The sequence below is a fragment of the Bombus flavifrons genome, chromosome 1 (assembly GCF_040668555.2).
Source record: "Bombus flavifrons isolate JBK064 chromosome 1, iyBomFlav1_principal, whole genome shotgun sequence".
NCBI lineage: Eukaryota > Metazoa > Arthropoda > Insecta > Hymenoptera > Apidae > Bombus > Bombus flavifrons.
This window is the reverse complement of record NC_138442.1, coordinates 18182079-18202334: the sequence shown is the minus strand read 5'-3', so window position 1 is coordinate 18202334 and position 20256 is coordinate 18182079. Positions and strand designations below refer to the sequence as shown.

Genomic DNA, 20256 nt, shown 5'->3' with positions numbered 1-20256 from the left:
CTCGTAGAAAAATGAATTTTCCAATAACGATAGAAGAATAAGAACCAAAGATACGAAAATAAACTTTCGTACTCTGTTATTAATGTCGATTATCTTTACGATAATCATAATTAAACTTCAAGAAATTTATGTTTCTATAAATATTAGGTTGTCCGAAAAGTATCTTTCTTTTACAGACCTGTCTTTTACAACAACCCATCTTTATACAAACCTTTATGAAACCTAATCTGTCGAACGTTGTAATCTTTATCTTGATAGAACAAAATGTATCATACGTAATTTGATAAAATAATATAAAACGAAAAATGTTGTGCATCCACTATTTCCTTATAGAACGAAAGAAACTTTTCGGACGACCTAATTTCGGATCTACCTTTCGATAATTTTCAATCAACTTCTATCCTCGATTTAATCTTTTTCGAAGTTCCACGATATTTTCTATTTCAACGTATCTGCATCTTTTTTTTTTTTTTTTTTGTTTTGTTTCTTTAAGTTAACGTTAATCTTGCACCAGGTACGAGCTTGTTTTGTTGTTTCATTTCTTATTCGTTACGCTAAGAATTCTACGATTGGAGCGTACGGAAGCCACGTAGAATCGTGTTTCACGAGTTTTGAAATATATTCGCGATTTTAGGTGCTTCTGCACTCGAAGGCGACATTCCTCGATTGTGTGCAGTTAATACGACTCGAGGGAGCGATCGTTTCGTCTTTCGAACACGTGTGTTCTTATCAGTGGTCATTTTTTTCTCAGGACACGATAACAGTGTACTTGCAAAGCGTAATTTCCGTTCGTTGCTTTTCGAGGAAACTTCGCCTTGTGAAAATATATTATTCACGATGACGTACTTTCACAGTGAAACTTTTAATTCCGTTACTTTCCTCAGGCCTGATAATTATTTGTAAATTTACCATTACGAATCTCGATACTACGCAAAAGTTTTGTCATCTAAATTTTATCGTAATATTAGGAAATTCTTCCGACAAGTGTTTACTATTTTTATTCGTATCCTATCATCGTCCGATGTAATTACATTTTCATAACGAGAACGCTTCTGTCTTATAAATCGCTGGACATACGCTTATCTTACGCAAGACGATTATTATTAAAATATAGATACGACTTTTTGCATTAATTTTATTAGTTATCCTTAAGTTATTCACGGTTACAATTAAAGTACACATTTTATATTATGAAATAGCTTATATTAGGAAATAAAGTTAGTATTTACGTTTCAAATATTAAGATTACGCAATGTTAAAAGTATCTACATTGTAAAAATCATTTTGCACGGAGTATGCAAATGTTTGATGACTTATGGACGGCAGTGTACCTGACGAAACTTGGTGCAAAGCAAATTTAAAAACGTTTATTTTCATTTTTATAAAAATGTCAATCTTCCAAACGATTTTCCATACGCCTTCGATGAAAATCGAATAATAAAATGTAAAAAACGGTCGCAAAAGAGAAAGAAATAAATCGAAAAATAAAAAGAGAAGGAACGTCACGAAATTTCACGAAACTACGAAATACAAAGAAAAGGAATTGAAAGTACCATTTTCCAATTTAATTCTTTCGTAACGCGAGCTCATGCGGATACAAAATTTCCAGCATACGTGAAACCGGAGAAACGACGAGCAGTAACAGTAAAATGTTCATTGGAAAATGATTCGGCTATGAATAAAGCCAGGAATAACGAATGGTCGTAAACTTCCACGATACGTAAGGTTCTTTCTTATCTTTTATTTCTGGCGTCGTTTTCTTTGCGTTTTGGCCAACATACAGACTCGTTCCGAGATATTTCAACAATAGAACGAACCGCTGAATTGTGACAGTCGAGATTGAATCTTTATGTAATAACGGTGAAAATATGGTTTTTAAGTTAAAAGAAAAAAAGAATAAAAAAAGGAAGAAAGAAATGCCGAAGAACACAGTTTAACGGCGGTGTGCCGGCGTGAAAGGGGCTACGCGTTTCTGTGTTTTTGTAGAAACCGCAAGTGAATTCGCGGCAACGATCCGGCGCACCTGCGTTTCGTTTCGCATGATATCACAGCCATGCGATAAATTTTCATTGCCACGCGTGTAGGAATAAACTTTTATTGACCATTGAACGGTTTGAATTTAAACGCGCCGCCTGTATGCGCGGCTATCCGCATAAAGAACTGTGCGCGTAACGCGTATTCCCGTCTCTAAAGGACCATCTACCACGCGCGATCGTTTAAGAAACTTGTCGTTCACGTTTGTATTCACAATTATAATGACGTTATACGTAAAAAGTTTGAAGCAGGAGAATTACAGTGGAGTTCATATCAAAACGTCCGTACGTTCCGAACGTTCTGCTATCTACATATTTTATTATCCGAACGAAATGCCTCCTAGCGGATACTTTTCTCTGTTACAAATGTTATTATTATATTACGTGGTCAGTAGCAAAAGTCTACATATACCAACTGAAGTATCGAATATTACAGCTCTCAGAATTCTTTTGGCACTTGAATACAAATACCGTGAAAATGTAACGCAATTTACTCATTTTCATGTTTATTAAGGAAAGAGAGTACAATGAAAATATACATGTATATATATATATATCTTTTCCTTAATAAGAATGAACATGAGTAAATTGCAATTACATTACAGATACATCTTAACAATATTTGTCTTTATGTGCCAAAACAATTTGAATATAATATAATATACTGGGTGGTTGGTAACTGGTGGTACAAGCGGAAAGGGGGTGATTCTACGCGAAAAAAGAAGTCGAAAATATAGAATAAAAATTTTTCGTTCGAGGCTTTGTTTTCGAGAAAATCGACTTTGAATTTTCGCTCGGTACGCGTGCACTTTATCGCGTCTCGTTATAACGGACCTCACTGTAGATCGTTGTCTCGATGGAAAAATTAAAAAAAAAAAAAAATTTTTATTCTATATTTTCGACTTCATTTTTCGCGTAGAATCACCCCCTTTCCGCTTGTACCACCAGTTACCAACCACCCTGTATATATATGTAAAATACAATGTCAAAAAAATGTTACATATACAGCTGTTATATCCTCGTGAGTGAATCGATGGAATATTGAATTTTATAATTACTCGCACGTAAAAGATGAACAACGTGACTCATCATATTTCCTGCAATCTGTATTTATGAATATGCAAACATTTTTTTATAGAAGAAGAAGAGGAAAGAAAAATAGTCTTCTCTTCCTGTTTCAGGCTATTAAAAAAAGGAGTAAATGACGAATACGTAAATTAGCCTTCGACAGTTGGCACGTACGCTTCGATGCATGATGTTTAAATTGGTATTATGACCATGATGTAATTAGTCACAGCAAAAAAAAAAAAAAAAAAAGAGACAAGAAGAAGGACATCGATTGGTTGAATCGATTTGAGCTAATTTCTAAAGCTAGTTGAAGAGCATATTTCGAAAGCATAGGTATTGTCAGGTGGCGCCAATTAGAACGATGTCAAGAGTATCCTGCGGTTATTGCGAGTCGCGTTATTCAAATGGATCGAAACGGGGATTTTCTAAACGGCTTACGTAAGATGAGTTTAGAGAAATATCTACGTGTTAAGCCATTTGAATTTCTAACGAGAGAAGGTGCGACCATCATTAACGCGACACTAATTACGACGTGCGAAGTCACACCTGTTTAATGTGCTTGAGTCTACCTATCGAAGCAAAATCAGATGTAAAAAATATATTTTATAACACATCGGCTATCACTTGAATGAAAAATAAAAATAATATTTGTTGCAGTATTCTTATAACATTGCATAATAAGATTCGACGAAATAGATCATTTCTAATTGTTAAAAAATGTCTGTCAACAAAATAGCTAAATTCAGCTAAATTAGTTAGTAACTATTGCTAGTTACTATATTGATCAGAGTATGATTATATCTATGTAATGTAATACAGGGAATGGGATATCATTGATAGAATGGTAACTTATTAAATAATAAAAATTTTGAAAAATTAAAAATAAAAAATTAGTAGTTATTTAATACGAACAAATTCATGTTGAGTATTATTAGATGTTATTATTTGAAGTTAGAGTACCTTTGATATTATTAAATAGTATTATCGTTAAATTAGGTTCATTCTAAAGTGATTGTAAAACAATTTTATCTATTATCGATATATACATATATAAGTGAAGAAACTCATAAGGAGGGAATATTAGAATTTCCGAGAAACGAGCGACGAGGACTTTTCGAGGCCTTGATCGCAATCAAGAAAGATGCGTGTATGCATTCTTTTTTTTTTTTTTTTTGAATCGTCGATAGGAATCCGCCTCAGGATTCACATACGCATCGTGTCGTAATGTTTGCGATTTACCTTGAGGATTTGAAACGCGATTTCCGTGCCGTGACAGAAGGAATTTCCGTTCCGCGAACCTTTTTCCTTTTGCTTCTCGATTATTTTTTTCGTAACAGAATAATCGATTGAGTGCTTAAAGGATAAAGTGCAGTTACTACAATACCAATTTACCTTACGTAATTTAAGAATCATTTAATTGAGCACTCGTGTTTGTAATCGTTCCTAAGGAGAACGAAATTTTCAGAAAAGGATTGACTAAAAGAGTTACGTTTGCGCTTACGATCGTTTATAATTATCTTCTTAACATTTGATATAAGTATGGTTTTTATATTCGAAATCTTTTATGGAGAAAACTTGTAGCGAGCGCCATCTTTTGAAAAATTTCAGAAAAGTCCACTTCTGCTATGGATCAAGGAACTAGCGCTATCTCACGTGAGATACTGACATTCGATTGAAAAAATAGAAAACGTGATACTATTAACCTCAACATTTTTTCGTGAATTGAACACAGAATAAATTGTTAGTAAAAAATGTAGTAGGGTATTCGATTTTTCATATCACAATAAAATATCATTTTTACAAAATCTAAAATCACGAACAAAGAACGGAATGAATAAATCCTCAAACGTATAATTCCGTTCCGGAAGCTCTAGAATTTAGACCAGCTTCAGAGTCTGCTCTACTCTTCTTCACTGTTTTAGTGTTATTGCCAACGGTATCAATTTAGTATAAAATAAGACAGAATAGACGTGACGCATTCACTAATTTACTGCAATAGCACTAGTCAATGACGCTAGTCATTATTCTAGCTTTTATATTTTTTACAAGCTGAAACAATATTTACGCTTCCTTGGTACTAGTTTTTGTTCGAGAACCGTGTTAATTTACATGTATTAAGCTCCAGTTTATGAGAAAAATAGTTATACTACAATAGCTAAGCCAATAATAATAATTGCAGATTTCTCAGGAATCGTCTTTTAATGTTTACTTTAATCCTTATATATCCTTATATTTTATAACTAATAAATTTTCTTAATTTCATTTCAAGTATACAACGTTACTCGACAATTACTTACTAAATATACAAGTCTAATATGTTTACACACAACCTTGTTTTATTTTCTAATATAAGATTATGTTAAAGTATCGTTTTAGTTCAATTATTCAATTAGTTAGAAAATGGGTAGAAAATGGAGTGATGGAATCCGATCATTATTCGTAGCACATCTGTTCGTGGTAATCAGAGTAGAAATAAAGAAATAGTTTATGCGATTAATAATTTCGAAGATGATTCTGATTACGTGGTTAGAAAGGTAAGAGCGTAGTAGCTCTTAATCAAAATTATTGTTTTAATCAATCATTAATCGGCACGTAATATACTAGATGCGAAGAAATTTTTATTTCTTCGTAACAACGAAGTATAATAATTTTCGATTTCATAATCATAAATATATACACAAACCTTTAAATCGTGGGTCACGCAGATGTACTTCATGTCGCGTCTATTCTGTTCTTCGTCGCAATTACAGTACTTTTGTTTCTAACTTCCGTGTTTGAATCAAATATACAGTGGATTTCGTTTATTCGAACCTGTCACGGGACAATCATAAATACTTCGTATAACTAAAATTTATATAATAAGAACTTACTGGTTCCCCTTACTACTTACAATTTCTCGTTCACATAATAGTAGTTCACGTTCAGATAAAGGAGTTCGATCCAGAAGTTTATTTAATCAAACACCAACTAAAATTTTGTTTAAACAAACGGAGCGTGTTCAAACGAACTAGTAATTGCACTCGACGCAAAATTATAAATTGCAGGGGGCGTAATAAAAACCTTTTGAATGATCGGTACTGCAGAGCATGTAACGTGACGTTCCATAGTATAGACGAGGTGTACATTGTAGATGACATCCTTATCGACGATTGAGTAATCGACGATTGAGACGACGAATATCGTAGAGGACGTAAGAGACACTCTGATTTTTTGGTGGTCGGCATTCCAGAATATTAACCTCGAGGTTTAATAAAGTGCCAATTCTGTATTATTTCTCGTTTATGTTACAATACTTTTTATTATTACGTAGGTATATCAGGAATTTAAAAAATAGAATATTAACATAGACGATACACAGCATACATAATATTCAATGAAGTTCTGTATTAAATTCTTTTATTACTTTCACATCATATTCAATATTATTAATTCAACACAAAATAAGATAACGACACTATTAATAAATAGCGTTGAAAGTTATTCGTTTTGGAAATAAGATTCAAATTAATATGCACGTGCTGAAATAGCGTCATAGCAGCTTTTTAAAATTCATCACCTTATTCTTCTTTACCTATGAAACGTTAAATTTATAACATAGACACGTCGTAAATGTATTGGTGCGTCCATTACAAGTTTACTAGAATTTTTAATAATTTTAAGTAACATTCTCGCACATTCTCCGTAGTACTTATTAACTTCTCTTAAAGAAAGAAGCAAAGCTGCGTAGAATGATATTCATAAACTCTGTAATGTTTTATGTCCTCAATGAAATAAATGTTGAAGCGAAACGGGAAAGTTGATACATTTTTCATGGACATTAATAGTACAATGCGCAAAACATCTTTGAGAACGTTCACGCAAGTATGGAAAGGAACATATGATTCACAAAGTTCGAGAGATGGTTTGTATTGACATATGAGGGACCTAAACGATACGCCCAACCTCGGTCGATTTGTAGATGGAACGAGATATATTATTTTAGTTTTGGGTTTATACAAAAAGCCCTTCGGGCTGTTTATTTAACTTGACGTTCTTTATCCTTCTTTTCTTACCACGTCCTTCCTCTGTTTCCATTCCGGAAACAGCATAAATTTTTCCAACCACAGTTCGAAATTTCCGCGGAATTAATATCTTCGGAATTACACGGAATGCTATTTTAATGATAAATTTTTGAATTTCCGAGATTAAACGAAATCTCGACTTCGTGATATTAAATTATTAATTACGTTAAAGTAATATAGTATATGAAAGTAATTATAGATGAAACATTATCGCGCTATCTTCTCGAATAAGTTATCATATTATTCCTATATTATCGCGTCATTTAAATTTTTTAGATAAAATTCAATTAAATGAAAATTAATTTCAATATCAGTCGATTAGTTTTAATATTTTCCTATCTTTTTTTATTATTCGAAATACATATTAAAACTCTTATTTAAACTGGCATAAAAATTCTCCAACTTTTACACGTTTGTTAAGTTAATCGTAAAATATCATCATAATCACGTATTTATTAATAAAATTACGTCTCAGATTTTCATTTCCAAGTTAAATAAATTAATTACGGGAGAAGAAGTTTGAAAATATATAATCATCGTAGTTTATAATTTATAGAAATACTTTATTGGACTAGCACTTATGCTTTGGTTACAATGATATTTACGATATCTATATATTATAATAATCGATTTTCAAACATAAATGAGTAGATAAATAAATAGCAGAATAATAAGGCACCCTGCAATAAATAGATTTTCTCGATTATTAGTACTTTTGTGAACGAAGAAACTTCTCGTTGGCGAGCAAAACGTTCTTCTTTTATTTCTCACGATATTCTCTTTAATGTCTTCACTGACAGATGTATTAGAAATAGGAAAGTTGTGGCTCGTGATTATGACGCAGTGACACGCTCTGATGTCCAGAATGATGGAAATTCTGGATCTCATGGTTTCCCTGCTGACCACGGTACTGATTAGAACTAGATGACGTTGACGATGATACGTTGCAACTGTTGTTCATCAACATAGAAGCGTTCCCACCTTGAAGAGCAAACGGCCAAGACTAAAAAATATTGAGAAAAAATTTAGTCAAAGCTTCCTTTGAAATTGTCCATTCTTTCGATCGAAGAAACGTTAAACCGAACTCGAGAAGCTTGTATCGTTGAAAAACGTTCTCCTTCTGCGCGTTACAAATTTTATCTGACGATTTTCTAATAAAATGAACGTTCAATTTGGAGTTAAACAATTTTTTACCATAATTTCTTTTATGCTACCTTAAATTATTTTCAATCTTTCTTTTATTAAAGAACAATTTTGGTCGGCCGTAAAAACAAGAAGAAGGATGTAAATTCGATTGGCCCGTAATGCAAAAGGAATAAACGGTTGTTCTCCAAATAATGGAACTAACTAAAGACGGGTAGAAGCTTTGAGGGTGATTCGATCCACCTGGAGAGACGTAAACAGAGAACGTGTCTGCGAAGACGACGCGTTGTGACGCCGACTGGATCCACCTGGATTCTCTGTTATTTTACGAACTCGTAATCGTGACACTGAAAATCGCAATTATGCAGAAAACTCGACAATTTGCTCCGCTTATTTTTAGATGGTTAATGTAGTTCCAAAATTCGTATAATAACAATGTTTAAGGCAAGTAACTTTGAACATTAAAAGGAAAAAAAATCTGTTAATTTTTACAATACTATGTATACTATGTATACAATGCAAATGATCACAGAGTCAAATAAAAATCTTCATATTTTTATCAACATCAACATATTCACGTGTTACACGTCATCTTACGCGTATCTTCTAGTACATTCACTTGTAAAACCCATTCTGAAATAATGACAATTTCGTATTGTCTAAAATACTTCGGAGCTTCAAAAATCCTTCGGTTTGTATGTTTACTTGTACAGATCATCTTCTTTTACGACTGAAACTCCTCAATCATAAGAAGTAAAAATATCCACATTAATGACTACAATCTATTTAGGACACTCAAAAGGGCGATAGTCGGTGGAAAACTAATCTTTAGAAGCTGATCAGACAAAATAATGAGACATTGATCGTACGTATTGAGAGAAGCAGGAGAAACACAGTAAGCAAATAAAGAAAATTACAAAGTAAAAAGAAACGACTGTTTCCTGAATTGCGAAGCAATCGTGGAGAATACACAAAAGAAAAGGAAGACAGTGGATAAGATAATACACACGAAAAAGCAGAAAGCTAATAATAACTTACATTAAAATTAAAAAAAATAAAAAAAACAATTACAGTGGAAAACTTTCAGAACACACTAAGTAATAAATTAAAAACCATACTACGCTACGTTACATCAAATTCTATCACACGCGTTTCGATTAACATAGACATCTTTTCAGTCGTTTATCAAAACAATTAAACTAAATTGCACAAATAAAACTTACCAAAGCCAAAGATAAGGATCTGGTAGTCTCCGAGTGCGCATCCCCGTCATCTCGCAGAACCGCTCGAAGATGAGCAATGTAAGTAGCTGCTAAACGAAGGGTATCCAATTTGCTGAGCTTCGTATCAGCTGGTACCCAAGGTAAAGTTGTCTTTAATCTACAAAACGCCTTGCTGAGTACTCTCATCCGAGCCCGTTCCCTCGCATTCGCCGCGTTTCTTGGCGCACGACTGTCCAAATCGTCTTTACTATACTTTTCTTCCGAAACGAATTCCTCTTCATCGACTTCCAACGTCGGCGTCGAAGCACGTCGCTTGCGTGGCATTTTCTGCAATTATTAATTGCCTCATTTTACTATGCAAATCCTTGCATATTAATTTCCTTCGAACCTTGCATTTACAATGTCGTAACGAGCTATTTTAATCATTTAACAGCATCTGCAGGGAACAAGTTTCTTAACAAACGAGTTTCTTAAGATTAAAAAAAGAAAAAAAAGCAAAAGAAGATTCTAACTTATTCACGTAAATACACGGAATTAAAGATAGCCTTGTTGGGGAAAGAAGATATTACTCTTGAGTTACGAACTATCTTCACTCGTTTAAAATCATGTAAAATCTTCATTGATGTAAAATGTTAACGGGCTCGAAGCAGAAGATCAGGGTCAATTTCAACAGAAATTCCTTTCGCGTGTGAAACTTTGCGATGATTTCTTAAGATTCAATAGAAGATTCGGCACACATAGAACGTAAAGAAATCCTTGGGAAAGAATATGTTGTAATTTTCTTCACTGTTTCGTAAAAAAGAAAAAAGAAAAAGAAAAATAATAACGAGATCGAGGCAGAATTTCGGAGCACCAATTCCTTTTCGAGCGTTGAAACTTTGCAAGGGTTGAAGATGGGACACCTCACCTTTGTCTTTCTTCCGACGAGTTCGATTTTTTCTTCGATCTGTATTATTGGAATGCCACGATAGCTCGCGACGCTCGCGCGAAACTAATTGTACGTCAAAACTGTTAGCCAAGAAGAGGAGGACGAAGAGGAGGATGAAGAGAAGGATGCTGAGAGGAAACGTAAGAAAGAGAAAAGAAAAGCAACATTGGTAGGGAAGAGGGAGATTTGAGACGCCTCTGAAAATCGGGCGGAGCTTTCTGAACAGTAAAAGCATCTTCCTTCGGCTTGGCCACGGCCTCCTCTTTTGCTTTTCCTCAAAGTTCTCGCCCAATCGTCTAGTTCTGCGTCATCTGCAGCCACCTGGTCCATCCTTTCCTCTTCTATCCTCTTTTGAAGCGCATATCCACGAATAGCGCTTTTTTCGTATGGAATTGACCTTTGCTCCGAATGTTTTTCTTCCGGATATCCGTCTCGTTTTTTTAAACAGTTATTGTCCCCTAAAATCCTATTTAATATAATTAAATGCATGAATTGAAAGTTAGATGTAATTGAGACTGATTTCAGAAATGAATATTTTGTGAAGGTTTTTTTATTTCATTAGAAGATAATTCTTTGGTAAAAGTTTGATAATCTTTGCAATACGTATAGTTTAATTTTTATTAAATTTTCGTAAGTCACTGTTTCAATCAATGATTTCATTGTTTATGAATGGTATAGAATGAAGCCAATTTTATACATTGAACGAAAGATTTAAAGATAATGATAGAAAACTTATTTTATATCCTTCGATTTTTACTATTAGTTTTTTATATCGTAACAAAATTTAGTAAAGTATTTATTTAACAAAATTCATTAACAACAATTATTTAGTGAGAAAAATTCGTTAATTCTTCACGATGGATTTCTCATTGCATAAAACTATCTTTAATCATCTCCTATATTCTTTATTATCATAATCTTAATTTTGCTTCGAATTTTTTTTTAATTGGAAATTACTTTAAAAAAAGATTACCTTTCAAATTTTTATGAATATCCTAGATACATATCTTAATTATATCATCAAATGAAGTTAATGGTATTTGTCTCGTGATGAGATTAATTTTCTATTCCTGTTTTCTACTCAGTGTTACTATTTTTTTTTTCCTCTTGCAAAGATTTCGTGTAGGAGGAAAGGGCCGATTGATCTATTAATCCGGTTTAAATCCTCGTGAACGGGCTGTCGACCATTTCGTTGAAAGGAGGATTCGAAATGGATCCTGTAATACGAGGTTTGCGGTGACCTAGTTGATCCTACTTATCCTAAAGCAGGAGTTGACTTATTGCTCGACAGATTCGTGAAAGTTCCTTAGCAATTTGACTCCTTTCCATGTAATTGACCATGTTCACTTCTCAAGATATTTGTAACTAAACATTTGTATAGGACGGAATTTCAAAAGTGTAAAAATTACTGTGATCTCAGATTTCATGAAAATACATTGATTTATTGGTATATTCTTATTCACTAAAATATTAAACTAGTTCTCAGATATAATTTTAATAATTAATTCTGAAACAATATACTGTAGGTATATGATAATATTTAAAGATATAAATATATCATAATAAATATCATAAATTAAAAATACTTCAAAAATATTTTTAAGAGATTACAATATGATTAATTTCAATATAATAATTGTATCGATAAATATTTTTTACGTTTGTATGATTAAAAATAATTATACGTAAATAAATATTATTAATATTCCACTAAATTGTTATTAAATTATTATTTTTCAAAAAATGGTTACAAGTAAATAATATTGAAGTGAAATTATGCCTTTGATAGAAATTATGTAAAATTTAATAAACATTTTTCTTTGGATACATATTAAGTTTACATCAAGAAATCATTTGTAATAAAGAAAGGTGGTAACTAGACATGAAAAGTGAAAATATTACATAGATAGATAAGTCGAAATTATTCGTTGATTTTCTGTTGTATCCTACAGTTATCGACATAGTTTCACATAGATGTCGACATTGCATTTGTCCGAGTGAAATATAAGTTGCTTGCAAAATTTTTAAAAGGTACTTTATTTATAATAAAGTCGAATTGTTTATTTCTTATTAAATTATAATATTTTGCCTAATGCGAGCGCAATTTATTTATACATACATATACTGTTGCAAATTCACGCAGGATATTGTAGTTTAGAGTTTCACGAAAGAGGGCGCTCGATGAGCAAGTAAATATGGCTGGCAAGATGCATCGAACGCATTTGCGAATCGTGTGTCGATTCGTACTCTTCGGTTGTTAATTTTTCATGACTTTCTCACGTGTGGTAATGTTTCATTTGTGTGTTTCTAAAATAGTTATAAATTTCATTCAAAGTTTCTTAGTATACAACGATTAAGTGACAAACGACGAAATAAAGATAACGTTCCGAATATTCTAACGAACGTTCCGGAAGGTAGCTCATCGTATAACTGAATTTTTAGCACGATCGGTCGTGTTTTTGAGAAAATAAGTAAGTACCAAAATATCCATAATCAATAACTAAGTTATTGACTTCCGATTATTAATGGAATTGCGTACTTTAAAGAGGTTAGGTTGTATATTTGTATACGAAACGCGATGAAGTTTATTTTGTGAAAACAATAGTTTGTGTATTATTTGAGTCCAAAAGTTTATATTTTTTTTATTAACAAATGCTGTATAAATTCTTGTGAAAGCTTTTAAAGTAAGTGTATATCTAAAATTTTATTTTACAAATAATATAGATTTAAATTTTTCAATAACTCTTTGTTAATATAATGGAACATTAAACAACGACACTGTGTTGATTAATTTAGATTGGATTCGATAAATACATAATATGCTTTCTTTATAGTTATCATAAAAGTAAAGTTTTAATTATATAAGTATGACTGAGGAACATCAATTGCCTTCTGAATCTGATGAAGATGATGAAGATTATGTTCCTGATGGTGCAGACAGTGAGCCTGTGTCTGAAGTAGAATCTGAAGGTGATGCAGAAAGTGGTCCTGAGGATGAAAATGATGAAAACAAAAGAGAAACAACAAAGAGAAGAGGAAGAAAAAAGAACAAAGTCATAAAGTCTAAAATTAAGAAGCACAGAAGAACAAGAAAAAAAGTAGAAGATGAGGTTGATGAAAAGCTAGAAGAGGAAGAGGAAGAAGAAGGATCAAAAGAAAAAAAAGAACTTACAGAAGAAGAAGAGAAAAAGAGAGCTGACTCTCTTTGGGCTGACTTCATGAAGGATACAGGTAAATAATTTAAGCCATAAATTGATTAGCATTGCTGAATTATACGTACATTGCTGTTATTTTACCTATTATTGTGTTTTTAATTTCTAAAGCAACGGTACCTAAATCTAAGCCACAAAGCGCGACAAATAAACCAAAAGAGAAATCACCACCCATAGAAAAGCCAAAAGTTGAAGAAAAAGTAAAGATAACTAAGGTATTTGAATTTGCTGGTGAAGAAGTGAAGGTTGAGAAAGAAGTCTCGATAGACTCTGCGGAAGCAAGACTATCTTTATCTTCTGCTGAAAATTCTGAGAAAACAGGAAACCCTGGTCCTCCTGCAGGAAGAGGATCCGGAAGGGGTAAAGGTTTTAAACGGGCTGGTTTGGGAGGTATTTCTTCTGTCCTTGGTCAATTAGGAAAAAAGGCGAAAATTAGTACTTTAGAAAAGTCCAAGTTGGATTGGGACAATTATAAGAAACAAGAAAATTTAGAGGAAGAAATTAGTACTCACAACAAAGGTAAAGACGGATATTTAGAACGTCAAGATTTCTTACAGAGAGCAGATTTGAGACAGTTTGAAATTGAAAAGCAGTTACGTAATGCGAACAGACGCAGTACACGGTGAATTTATATTTTCATGTATACGTATCTTTTCCCTAACAATGAGAACCAGGGATGGTATTGAGATAAATACCTTATTAGACTTGCCAATTATCGGCGCTTATAGCACCTATTTAATCGAATTGTTTAAACTCTTATTAAATATCTCATGCCATATGTAAAAATGTGATTGCCTCGCTTGGCTTGACAATCAACTGGATCTGTTTAAGAAGCGGTTGAGAGCCAATTCTGTGAGAAGAGACTGATCATTCCAATGTATTGAAGATAATATAGTATGTTACGTAATAGTTTAATTTACCATCCGCGAGCGTCGTCTCGATTCATTATATCACAGAACTTCGCATCGAAGCAGGATGTTTGAAGCTTGGTGCTTCAGAGACCGACGATATACATATATTTTAACAATAAACAAGCTCCAGAGATGTTTTTTTATTTCGTTTCAATGGAGAAAGGATGATTGATGCAGTATAAATAGTGTAGGTATTTAATAAAATGTCGTTTGTATGATGAATGAATACATACAATATGTATTCGAGTATGTATGAGAAATAATCATGACATTTTTCTTCTTCATTTACGATCACTGCCTTGGGCGAGTCACATGGAACATTTTACTATATTTATAGACGAAATACACACGATATAAAAAACGTAGTTTGTTGTTACAGATATTACAGTTTTATATTTTTTCAGCTGTACCTATTTATGATACTTATTTGCAGAATTGCGGCATGACATATCTGCGAAGATGTAGCGTGTCAGATTATAGATTTAATTGTTAGAAGAATATTAATTTGAAAAAAAAAACGATCTTGAAATTCTCAAAGCTCAGGTTTATAGATTTTAGAATACTTATAAAACAGTATCTTACGGATATGTACGAAACTTCTTTATGCATATGGACTATTTAATATCGTAAAAATAAAAGATATACGTTAATATTTAAACACTAATTTCATTTTTGTATTTTTGTGTATCGTATCTTGGATTGAATAGTATTGGTTGACGTAATTAAAAGTATCAAATAGATTGTTCATTGTTCTTGTCGTTCATATTATATGCTCCGCTTGGCGATGTACTTCTTTTTTCTTTTTTCTTAGCATAAAGCAGATTCTTAGTTCGTCAAAGGTCTTGCAAAAAATGATTCTCACTGGACGCTGCTTAATACCTTCGTATGATTTATCGATTTATAATTTATATTCGCATTACTTAATTATTAAGCGTACAAGCCATTAGCTCGTAAATCGAAGATATCTCTCAGTCCCGATGCAAACGAGTGGTTTTTGTCGTGCGATACTACACAGGCGTTTTTCGATCACTATTAATCACTTGTCTGTAACTGTATACAGTTACAATGCTGGCGAATGTTCTGGCAACATGCAAAAGACTCGTGACGAACAATTTTCTCTCGCCTCGAGCCTACGAATCATAACTGTGGGTCAGCTCGTTCGTCTACGCCTTCTTGTATGTATAATTCAGCGTGTTTCTGAAACACGCGAGAGATATCCAGCACGACAAAATCCATTCGCCTGTTCATCGAGTCTTCGAGCACTTACATTGATTTTGTAAGCAAATACAAACGAAACATTTATCAGAAATACCAATTCATTGTTACCCTTATTTGCAGAATTTCACTTTCCTCCTCTCCTAAAATAAAAAAAAAATATGTTTACTTCAATAATATAATACCGTCTGCTTACTCATTTGTTTTCGCAAATGCTTACTGGCGTATTTTGACTTCGGTTCTTTGAAGAAACTCTCGAATGGCATCGGTCGGTGCATGTTCTGCATGTTTGTTTCCTATTATGTCTAGGTTTGAAACAAAAATGTTAATAGCCATATTTGTTCGATTATTACCATTGTATATTAGTTTTTCATACCGACGGAAAGGAAGTTCAAATTGTTGTAACTTCTTACGTAAATTGGATAGTCCTCTTGCAAATATGTTTCTCTTTGGACTAAATGTCAATTATAAAAATATTACTCTATTTGCGATATAAAGGAGGATTTATATATGTATATATATGTTATTTAATTGATCCTAACTTTGATGTAGGTGATTTGCAGCGACATTGTCGTGTCGATCTTCCTCTTCCAGGATTTGAATTTGGATTAATTTTTGGATTGTTTTTTGGATTCTTTTTTGGATTGTTTCTTGGATTATTTTTTGGATTATTTCCTTTCTTGCTTCTATTTCTCTAAAATAGAAACTTAATCTCTTAAAATTATGTTATTAGTATGAAGATTATTTTTCTCTTGAATTATAATACGAAGTTACTATTTTTATAAGAAATAATGGATGACTATACTGCCTTTCTATTGTTGATTAAAGTTGGTTGCTTTGCATACCTTCTTTCTTATACAGCAACAATCATCATATTTTGAAAGCATTGGGCACGTCGATGGGCATTTGCAATTCTTCCTTAGATCTTGCGAACTGGATCCTTTGACGCATATACAAAGAGGCGTTTGGTTCTTTTTCAACGTTTTACATCGAGATCTTATGCGCTTTTTCTTTCTTGGCGGACTTGCTTGCTTGCGAGCTTCTCGTATTCTGCGACAGTGGCAGACTCTTTTTTTGCGCGATCTACAACAGATCGACCTCGATCTGCATGATTTTATTGATTCTCTGCTTCTTGTACTGTGGTTCAAAAGTTAAATACTTATGAATTAGGAAGAAAGTCCTTTCTAGTTCGATGCATGCGCAATAACGCTCATAATTATTCTAACACAGGCAATCTTTATAGTTTAAGACAAGTTTTACTCGAATTTTATGTAAAAATTGATAATTGCGACTTTATTAGGTATTTAGTGTTTAAAATCAGAGAAGTTAATATCTTCTTCTACATATGTTTTATATTGACTAGTATTCGAATAAAGAAGTTATAGTAGAATCAGAAAATACTAATTGTACTAAATTTTACACTTTAATCTTCTCTTACACTTATTTCACTTAAACGGTACATGAAAAATATTTTCTGTCTTCCAAGTGAACCATTAGTTCTTCCTACATTTACTTCTCTAACATCATAAAATGCATGTTATATAATGTTATTAAAATGCACGATGAGTATAATATTATTCGACATGTTAATATAGAATAATTACGAGCGATTCTCAGTACATTTAATTGTATTTCGAAATCCATGCGTGTTTATTATATTAAGTAACGTGTTAATTTTAACGACTGTAGTAGGTATTCTGTGAATCACTGAAATGGCATGGGAATGAGGATCTTAAAGAATGCAAGATTGTAAAGGATCTGTCGCTACGACGCTCCATGCAAAATATGCAGGTGGCTGCAACAAAGACTATAATTTATTTATCACCCTCTCACCGTGTCCTCGACATCGATGTTGAACTTTCTACGGTCGATCTCGAAGCTTGGCACATTTTGCTGGAAATCAAATGAAAATCTTTATTCATAGAACATACCTTTTTATTTATAAATCATGTAGTTTATATCTTCGTCGCATAACCATAAGAAAATAATTGTCGAAGTTGCAAAATCATTAAAACAAAAAAAAAAAAAAAAATATGCAACGCAAAGATTATCTAAAGTACTTTCTACAACTCGTTGTGCGACTGCGTTTTCTTGATGTAGTTGTTCGATCCTTTGATTTGCTGTTACTCGTAGAGCGATGCCTTAAACGATACAATTTTTGCATGAAAAATATTCATACCACTTTTACAATTATTTTCAAGTACCTTGAAGGGTGTCGATTCGTTGGACATATAGGATCTTTACAATTTTTCTTTCTCATCTTTCGTTAGTTTCTGTTAAATTTGTATCTGGATTTGATAAATATTCAAATAAAGCATGTAGTATTAATTTTGCTCTATTATTATTGCATATTTCAAATAAAATCTGTATCGATAGTACGGTTTATTTAAAAAATCTTATTTTAAACGCTCGTATCTATTTTTCATTAACCTCCTGATTTCACGGAGGACTCAGCGTTTTCTTCTCTTTTTATTATATCGTACATTTTCTTGAAACCATTTATTCATCTTAATAATTAATAGCGATCATATCCAATGGTAACTTTCTTTCGTTATAATTTATCATCTTCATTTTTTTGTATTTTAAAACATAAATTTCATGTAACCTATTGATTTCACGAGTTGCTCTGACAGGTGATCTTGTCGAGAGTATGTTTGAGCGTTTCGAGTGCAATTATCGCGAAAGCGGATTCAATCATATCTCATTCACGTGATATATTTGTGTGATCTGAGTCAGTATGGTTATCTTGACGTTTCAACATTAGCTAATTGCTCGGTCAAATATCTTATCCGCAATATCGAATATTGAGAAATACGATAGCGGTGACAATACAAATGATTAAAAATTTGCCAATGCAATCATTGCAGCTGATTTTTAGAATTTCACTAGATATCATTTTTCCGATAACTACACACCTGCCGATTACGCAAATAATTTCTCAATATTCCCTTGGTATTAATTTCACAAATTAATTACATCCTACCTTTATCTTCTAGAAAGAAGTTTACATATTTTTTTACAGATAAATCAATTTTTATCTTTAACCAAATTAATTAAATCGATCGAAAATACAAAATGTATGATGATCGGTATAAGTATACCAACAACTGGAACAAGAATATCACGCTAGCAAAATGAAGTTGTTCTTGCAACCTGCTAAAAAAACCAGCAAGAAATCTGCCGAAAAAATGACCGAAAGAAAAAGGAGAAACGAAAGAGCACGAAGAAACTTGTTCGAGTCGTGAGCTTCTCCAAAAAAGGGTTCCTTTTATCGATGCGTTAAACGTGGCCATGAAAACGTCTCTGACAGCGTCTCTGACAGTAAAATTGAATTAAAATCCACTTTGTGACTTATCACGATGCCGGAATCATGGCGGAAGCAACCAAATACTCGCTGCGGGTCGAATTAATTAACCGACAAGTTGAGTAGGTAATCGGTTTTGAATGAAGATGTCCGTGAAACGCGAGTCACAAATTTTTAAGTAGCGGAGGGCACGTTGCCTTTTCTCGAGCGGATCGCAACCGCGATCTCGAAGGTGTCGCCGACGTCGTAAAACCGAATTATGATACACCGTGCGATGAAGATAAAAGAAGAGGGCGAAAGAGGAAGCCGCGCGAAGCGGAGGTGGAACGGTGCGTGGATTGTTGAACGTGTGTGCAAAACGGCAGCAGGATTATCGACGCCAGTCTGGCGGCCGTTAGTTGTGGCCTTGCCATCGGCAGTTTATTCACGAACCGGAATATCTGTTCGACCGTTCCTTCGGCAACCTCCATACGTTTCAAAACACCTCGAGCGAGCCTCTCTTCTTTTGCGGAGAGAGAGTGCACTCGTTACTTTTCCGATTCCTTGACGAAACGATGCATCTGCATACACGATGAGATTATTTCGATCGACGGATTAAGTACCATGCTGCTGCGAAACTCGTCTTTGTAGAATAGATAGAGCCGGCCTGGAGATAGTTTCGTTGATGTTTTTGATGGTAGTTGCATATATGCATGACCATATAAACGAAGTTTTGTCACCTTGTGTTTAAAGAATTTTTAAACGAAATTAGATAGATATGTCGTTTATCAATAATTTATCGTTTTATTACAATTATCTGTGAAGTACGATAATGACGAAATGGCCATCTCTAGCTGCTTTAGAAATGCGTGCTCTTTCAGTGACAATTTTTATAATATTTTCAAGTAATTCCTGTGTTATTTGTTCATTTTTCTGTCGACAATAAAGAAATTTCCGAAATTTTTCATTGTTCGAACAACAATGGTCGAACGATAATAAAACTTGTTGTAATTTTCCTTCTGTTTGCACAGCGAATAATTAATCTTTTAATAAATTGTTTAACGATAAGTTTTTATTACCATAACAAGTTATTGAGGCATCGAATGTTGTACGATAAAATTCGATGGTATGTACTACACGATTGTTACCATAAAACTGTCATCACACTAATAGAAAACA

General features: G+C 33.0%; 3 protein-coding genes and 1 long non-coding RNA gene across 6 annotated transcripts in view; 1 reads left to right on the top strand and 3 right to left on the bottom strand.

Annotated features, from left to right (window-relative positions):
• Eip63E (cyclin dependent kinase Eip63E) overlaps positions 1–6094 on the bottom strand; it is a 77594-nt gene extending 71500 nt beyond the window's left edge. Inside the window, exons 1-2 of the mRNA XM_069114653.1 lie at positions 5992–6094; positions 5785–5912 (exon numbers count right to left, since the gene is read on the bottom strand). The gene's annotated coding sequence lies outside the window, so the exon portion shown is untranslated. The remainder of the gene's footprint in view (positions 1–5784; positions 5913–5991) is intronic.
• Positions 6095–7476: 1382 nt separating this feature from the next.
• On the bottom strand, positions 7477–10541 carry HLH54F (basic helix-loop-helix domain-containing transcription factor HLH54F). 3 transcript variants are annotated; one of them, XM_069132921.1, is made up of 3 exons: positions 10113–10373; positions 9529–9855; positions 7477–8165 (listed from the first exon to the last, which is right to left on the bottom strand). In XM_069132921.1, the coding sequence occupies exons 1-3, from the start codon at positions 10146–10148 to the stop codon at positions 7968–7970; spliced, it is 561 nt and encodes a 186-aa protein (XP_068989022.1). In that variant the 5' UTR covers positions 10149–10373; the 3' UTR covers positions 7477–7967. The 3 variants fall into 3 exon arrangements, with proteins under 3 accessions (XP_068989022.1, XP_068989039.1, XP_068989029.1); XM_069132938.1 differs by having other exon boundaries at positions 10041–10131; XM_069132928.1 differs by lacking the exon at positions 10113–10373 and adding an exon at positions 10436–10541 and having other exon boundaries at positions 7478–8165.
• A 2100-nt stretch (positions 10542–12641) lies between these two features.
• On the top strand, positions 12642–14407 carry Yeti (yeti). The gene is made up of 3 exons (XM_069114259.1): positions 12642–12927; positions 13291–13687; positions 13780–14407. Exons 2-3 carry the CDS (start codon positions 13324–13326, stop codon positions 14292–14294), a joined length of 879 nt encoding a protein of 292 aa, XP_068970360.1. The 5' UTR covers positions 12642–12927; positions 13291–13323; the 3' UTR covers positions 14295–14407.
• A 1425-nt stretch (positions 14408–15832) lies between these two features.
• On the bottom strand, positions 15833–16456 carry LOC138180411 (uncharacterized). Its single transcript, XR_011173297.1, has 4 exons — positions 16337–16456; positions 16171–16248; positions 16015–16099; positions 15833–15937 (listed from the first exon to the last, which is right to left on the bottom strand). It is a non-coding gene; the product is annotated as an uncharacterized LOC138180411 (long non-coding RNA).
• Between the last annotated feature and the right edge of the window lie 3800 nt (positions 16457–20256).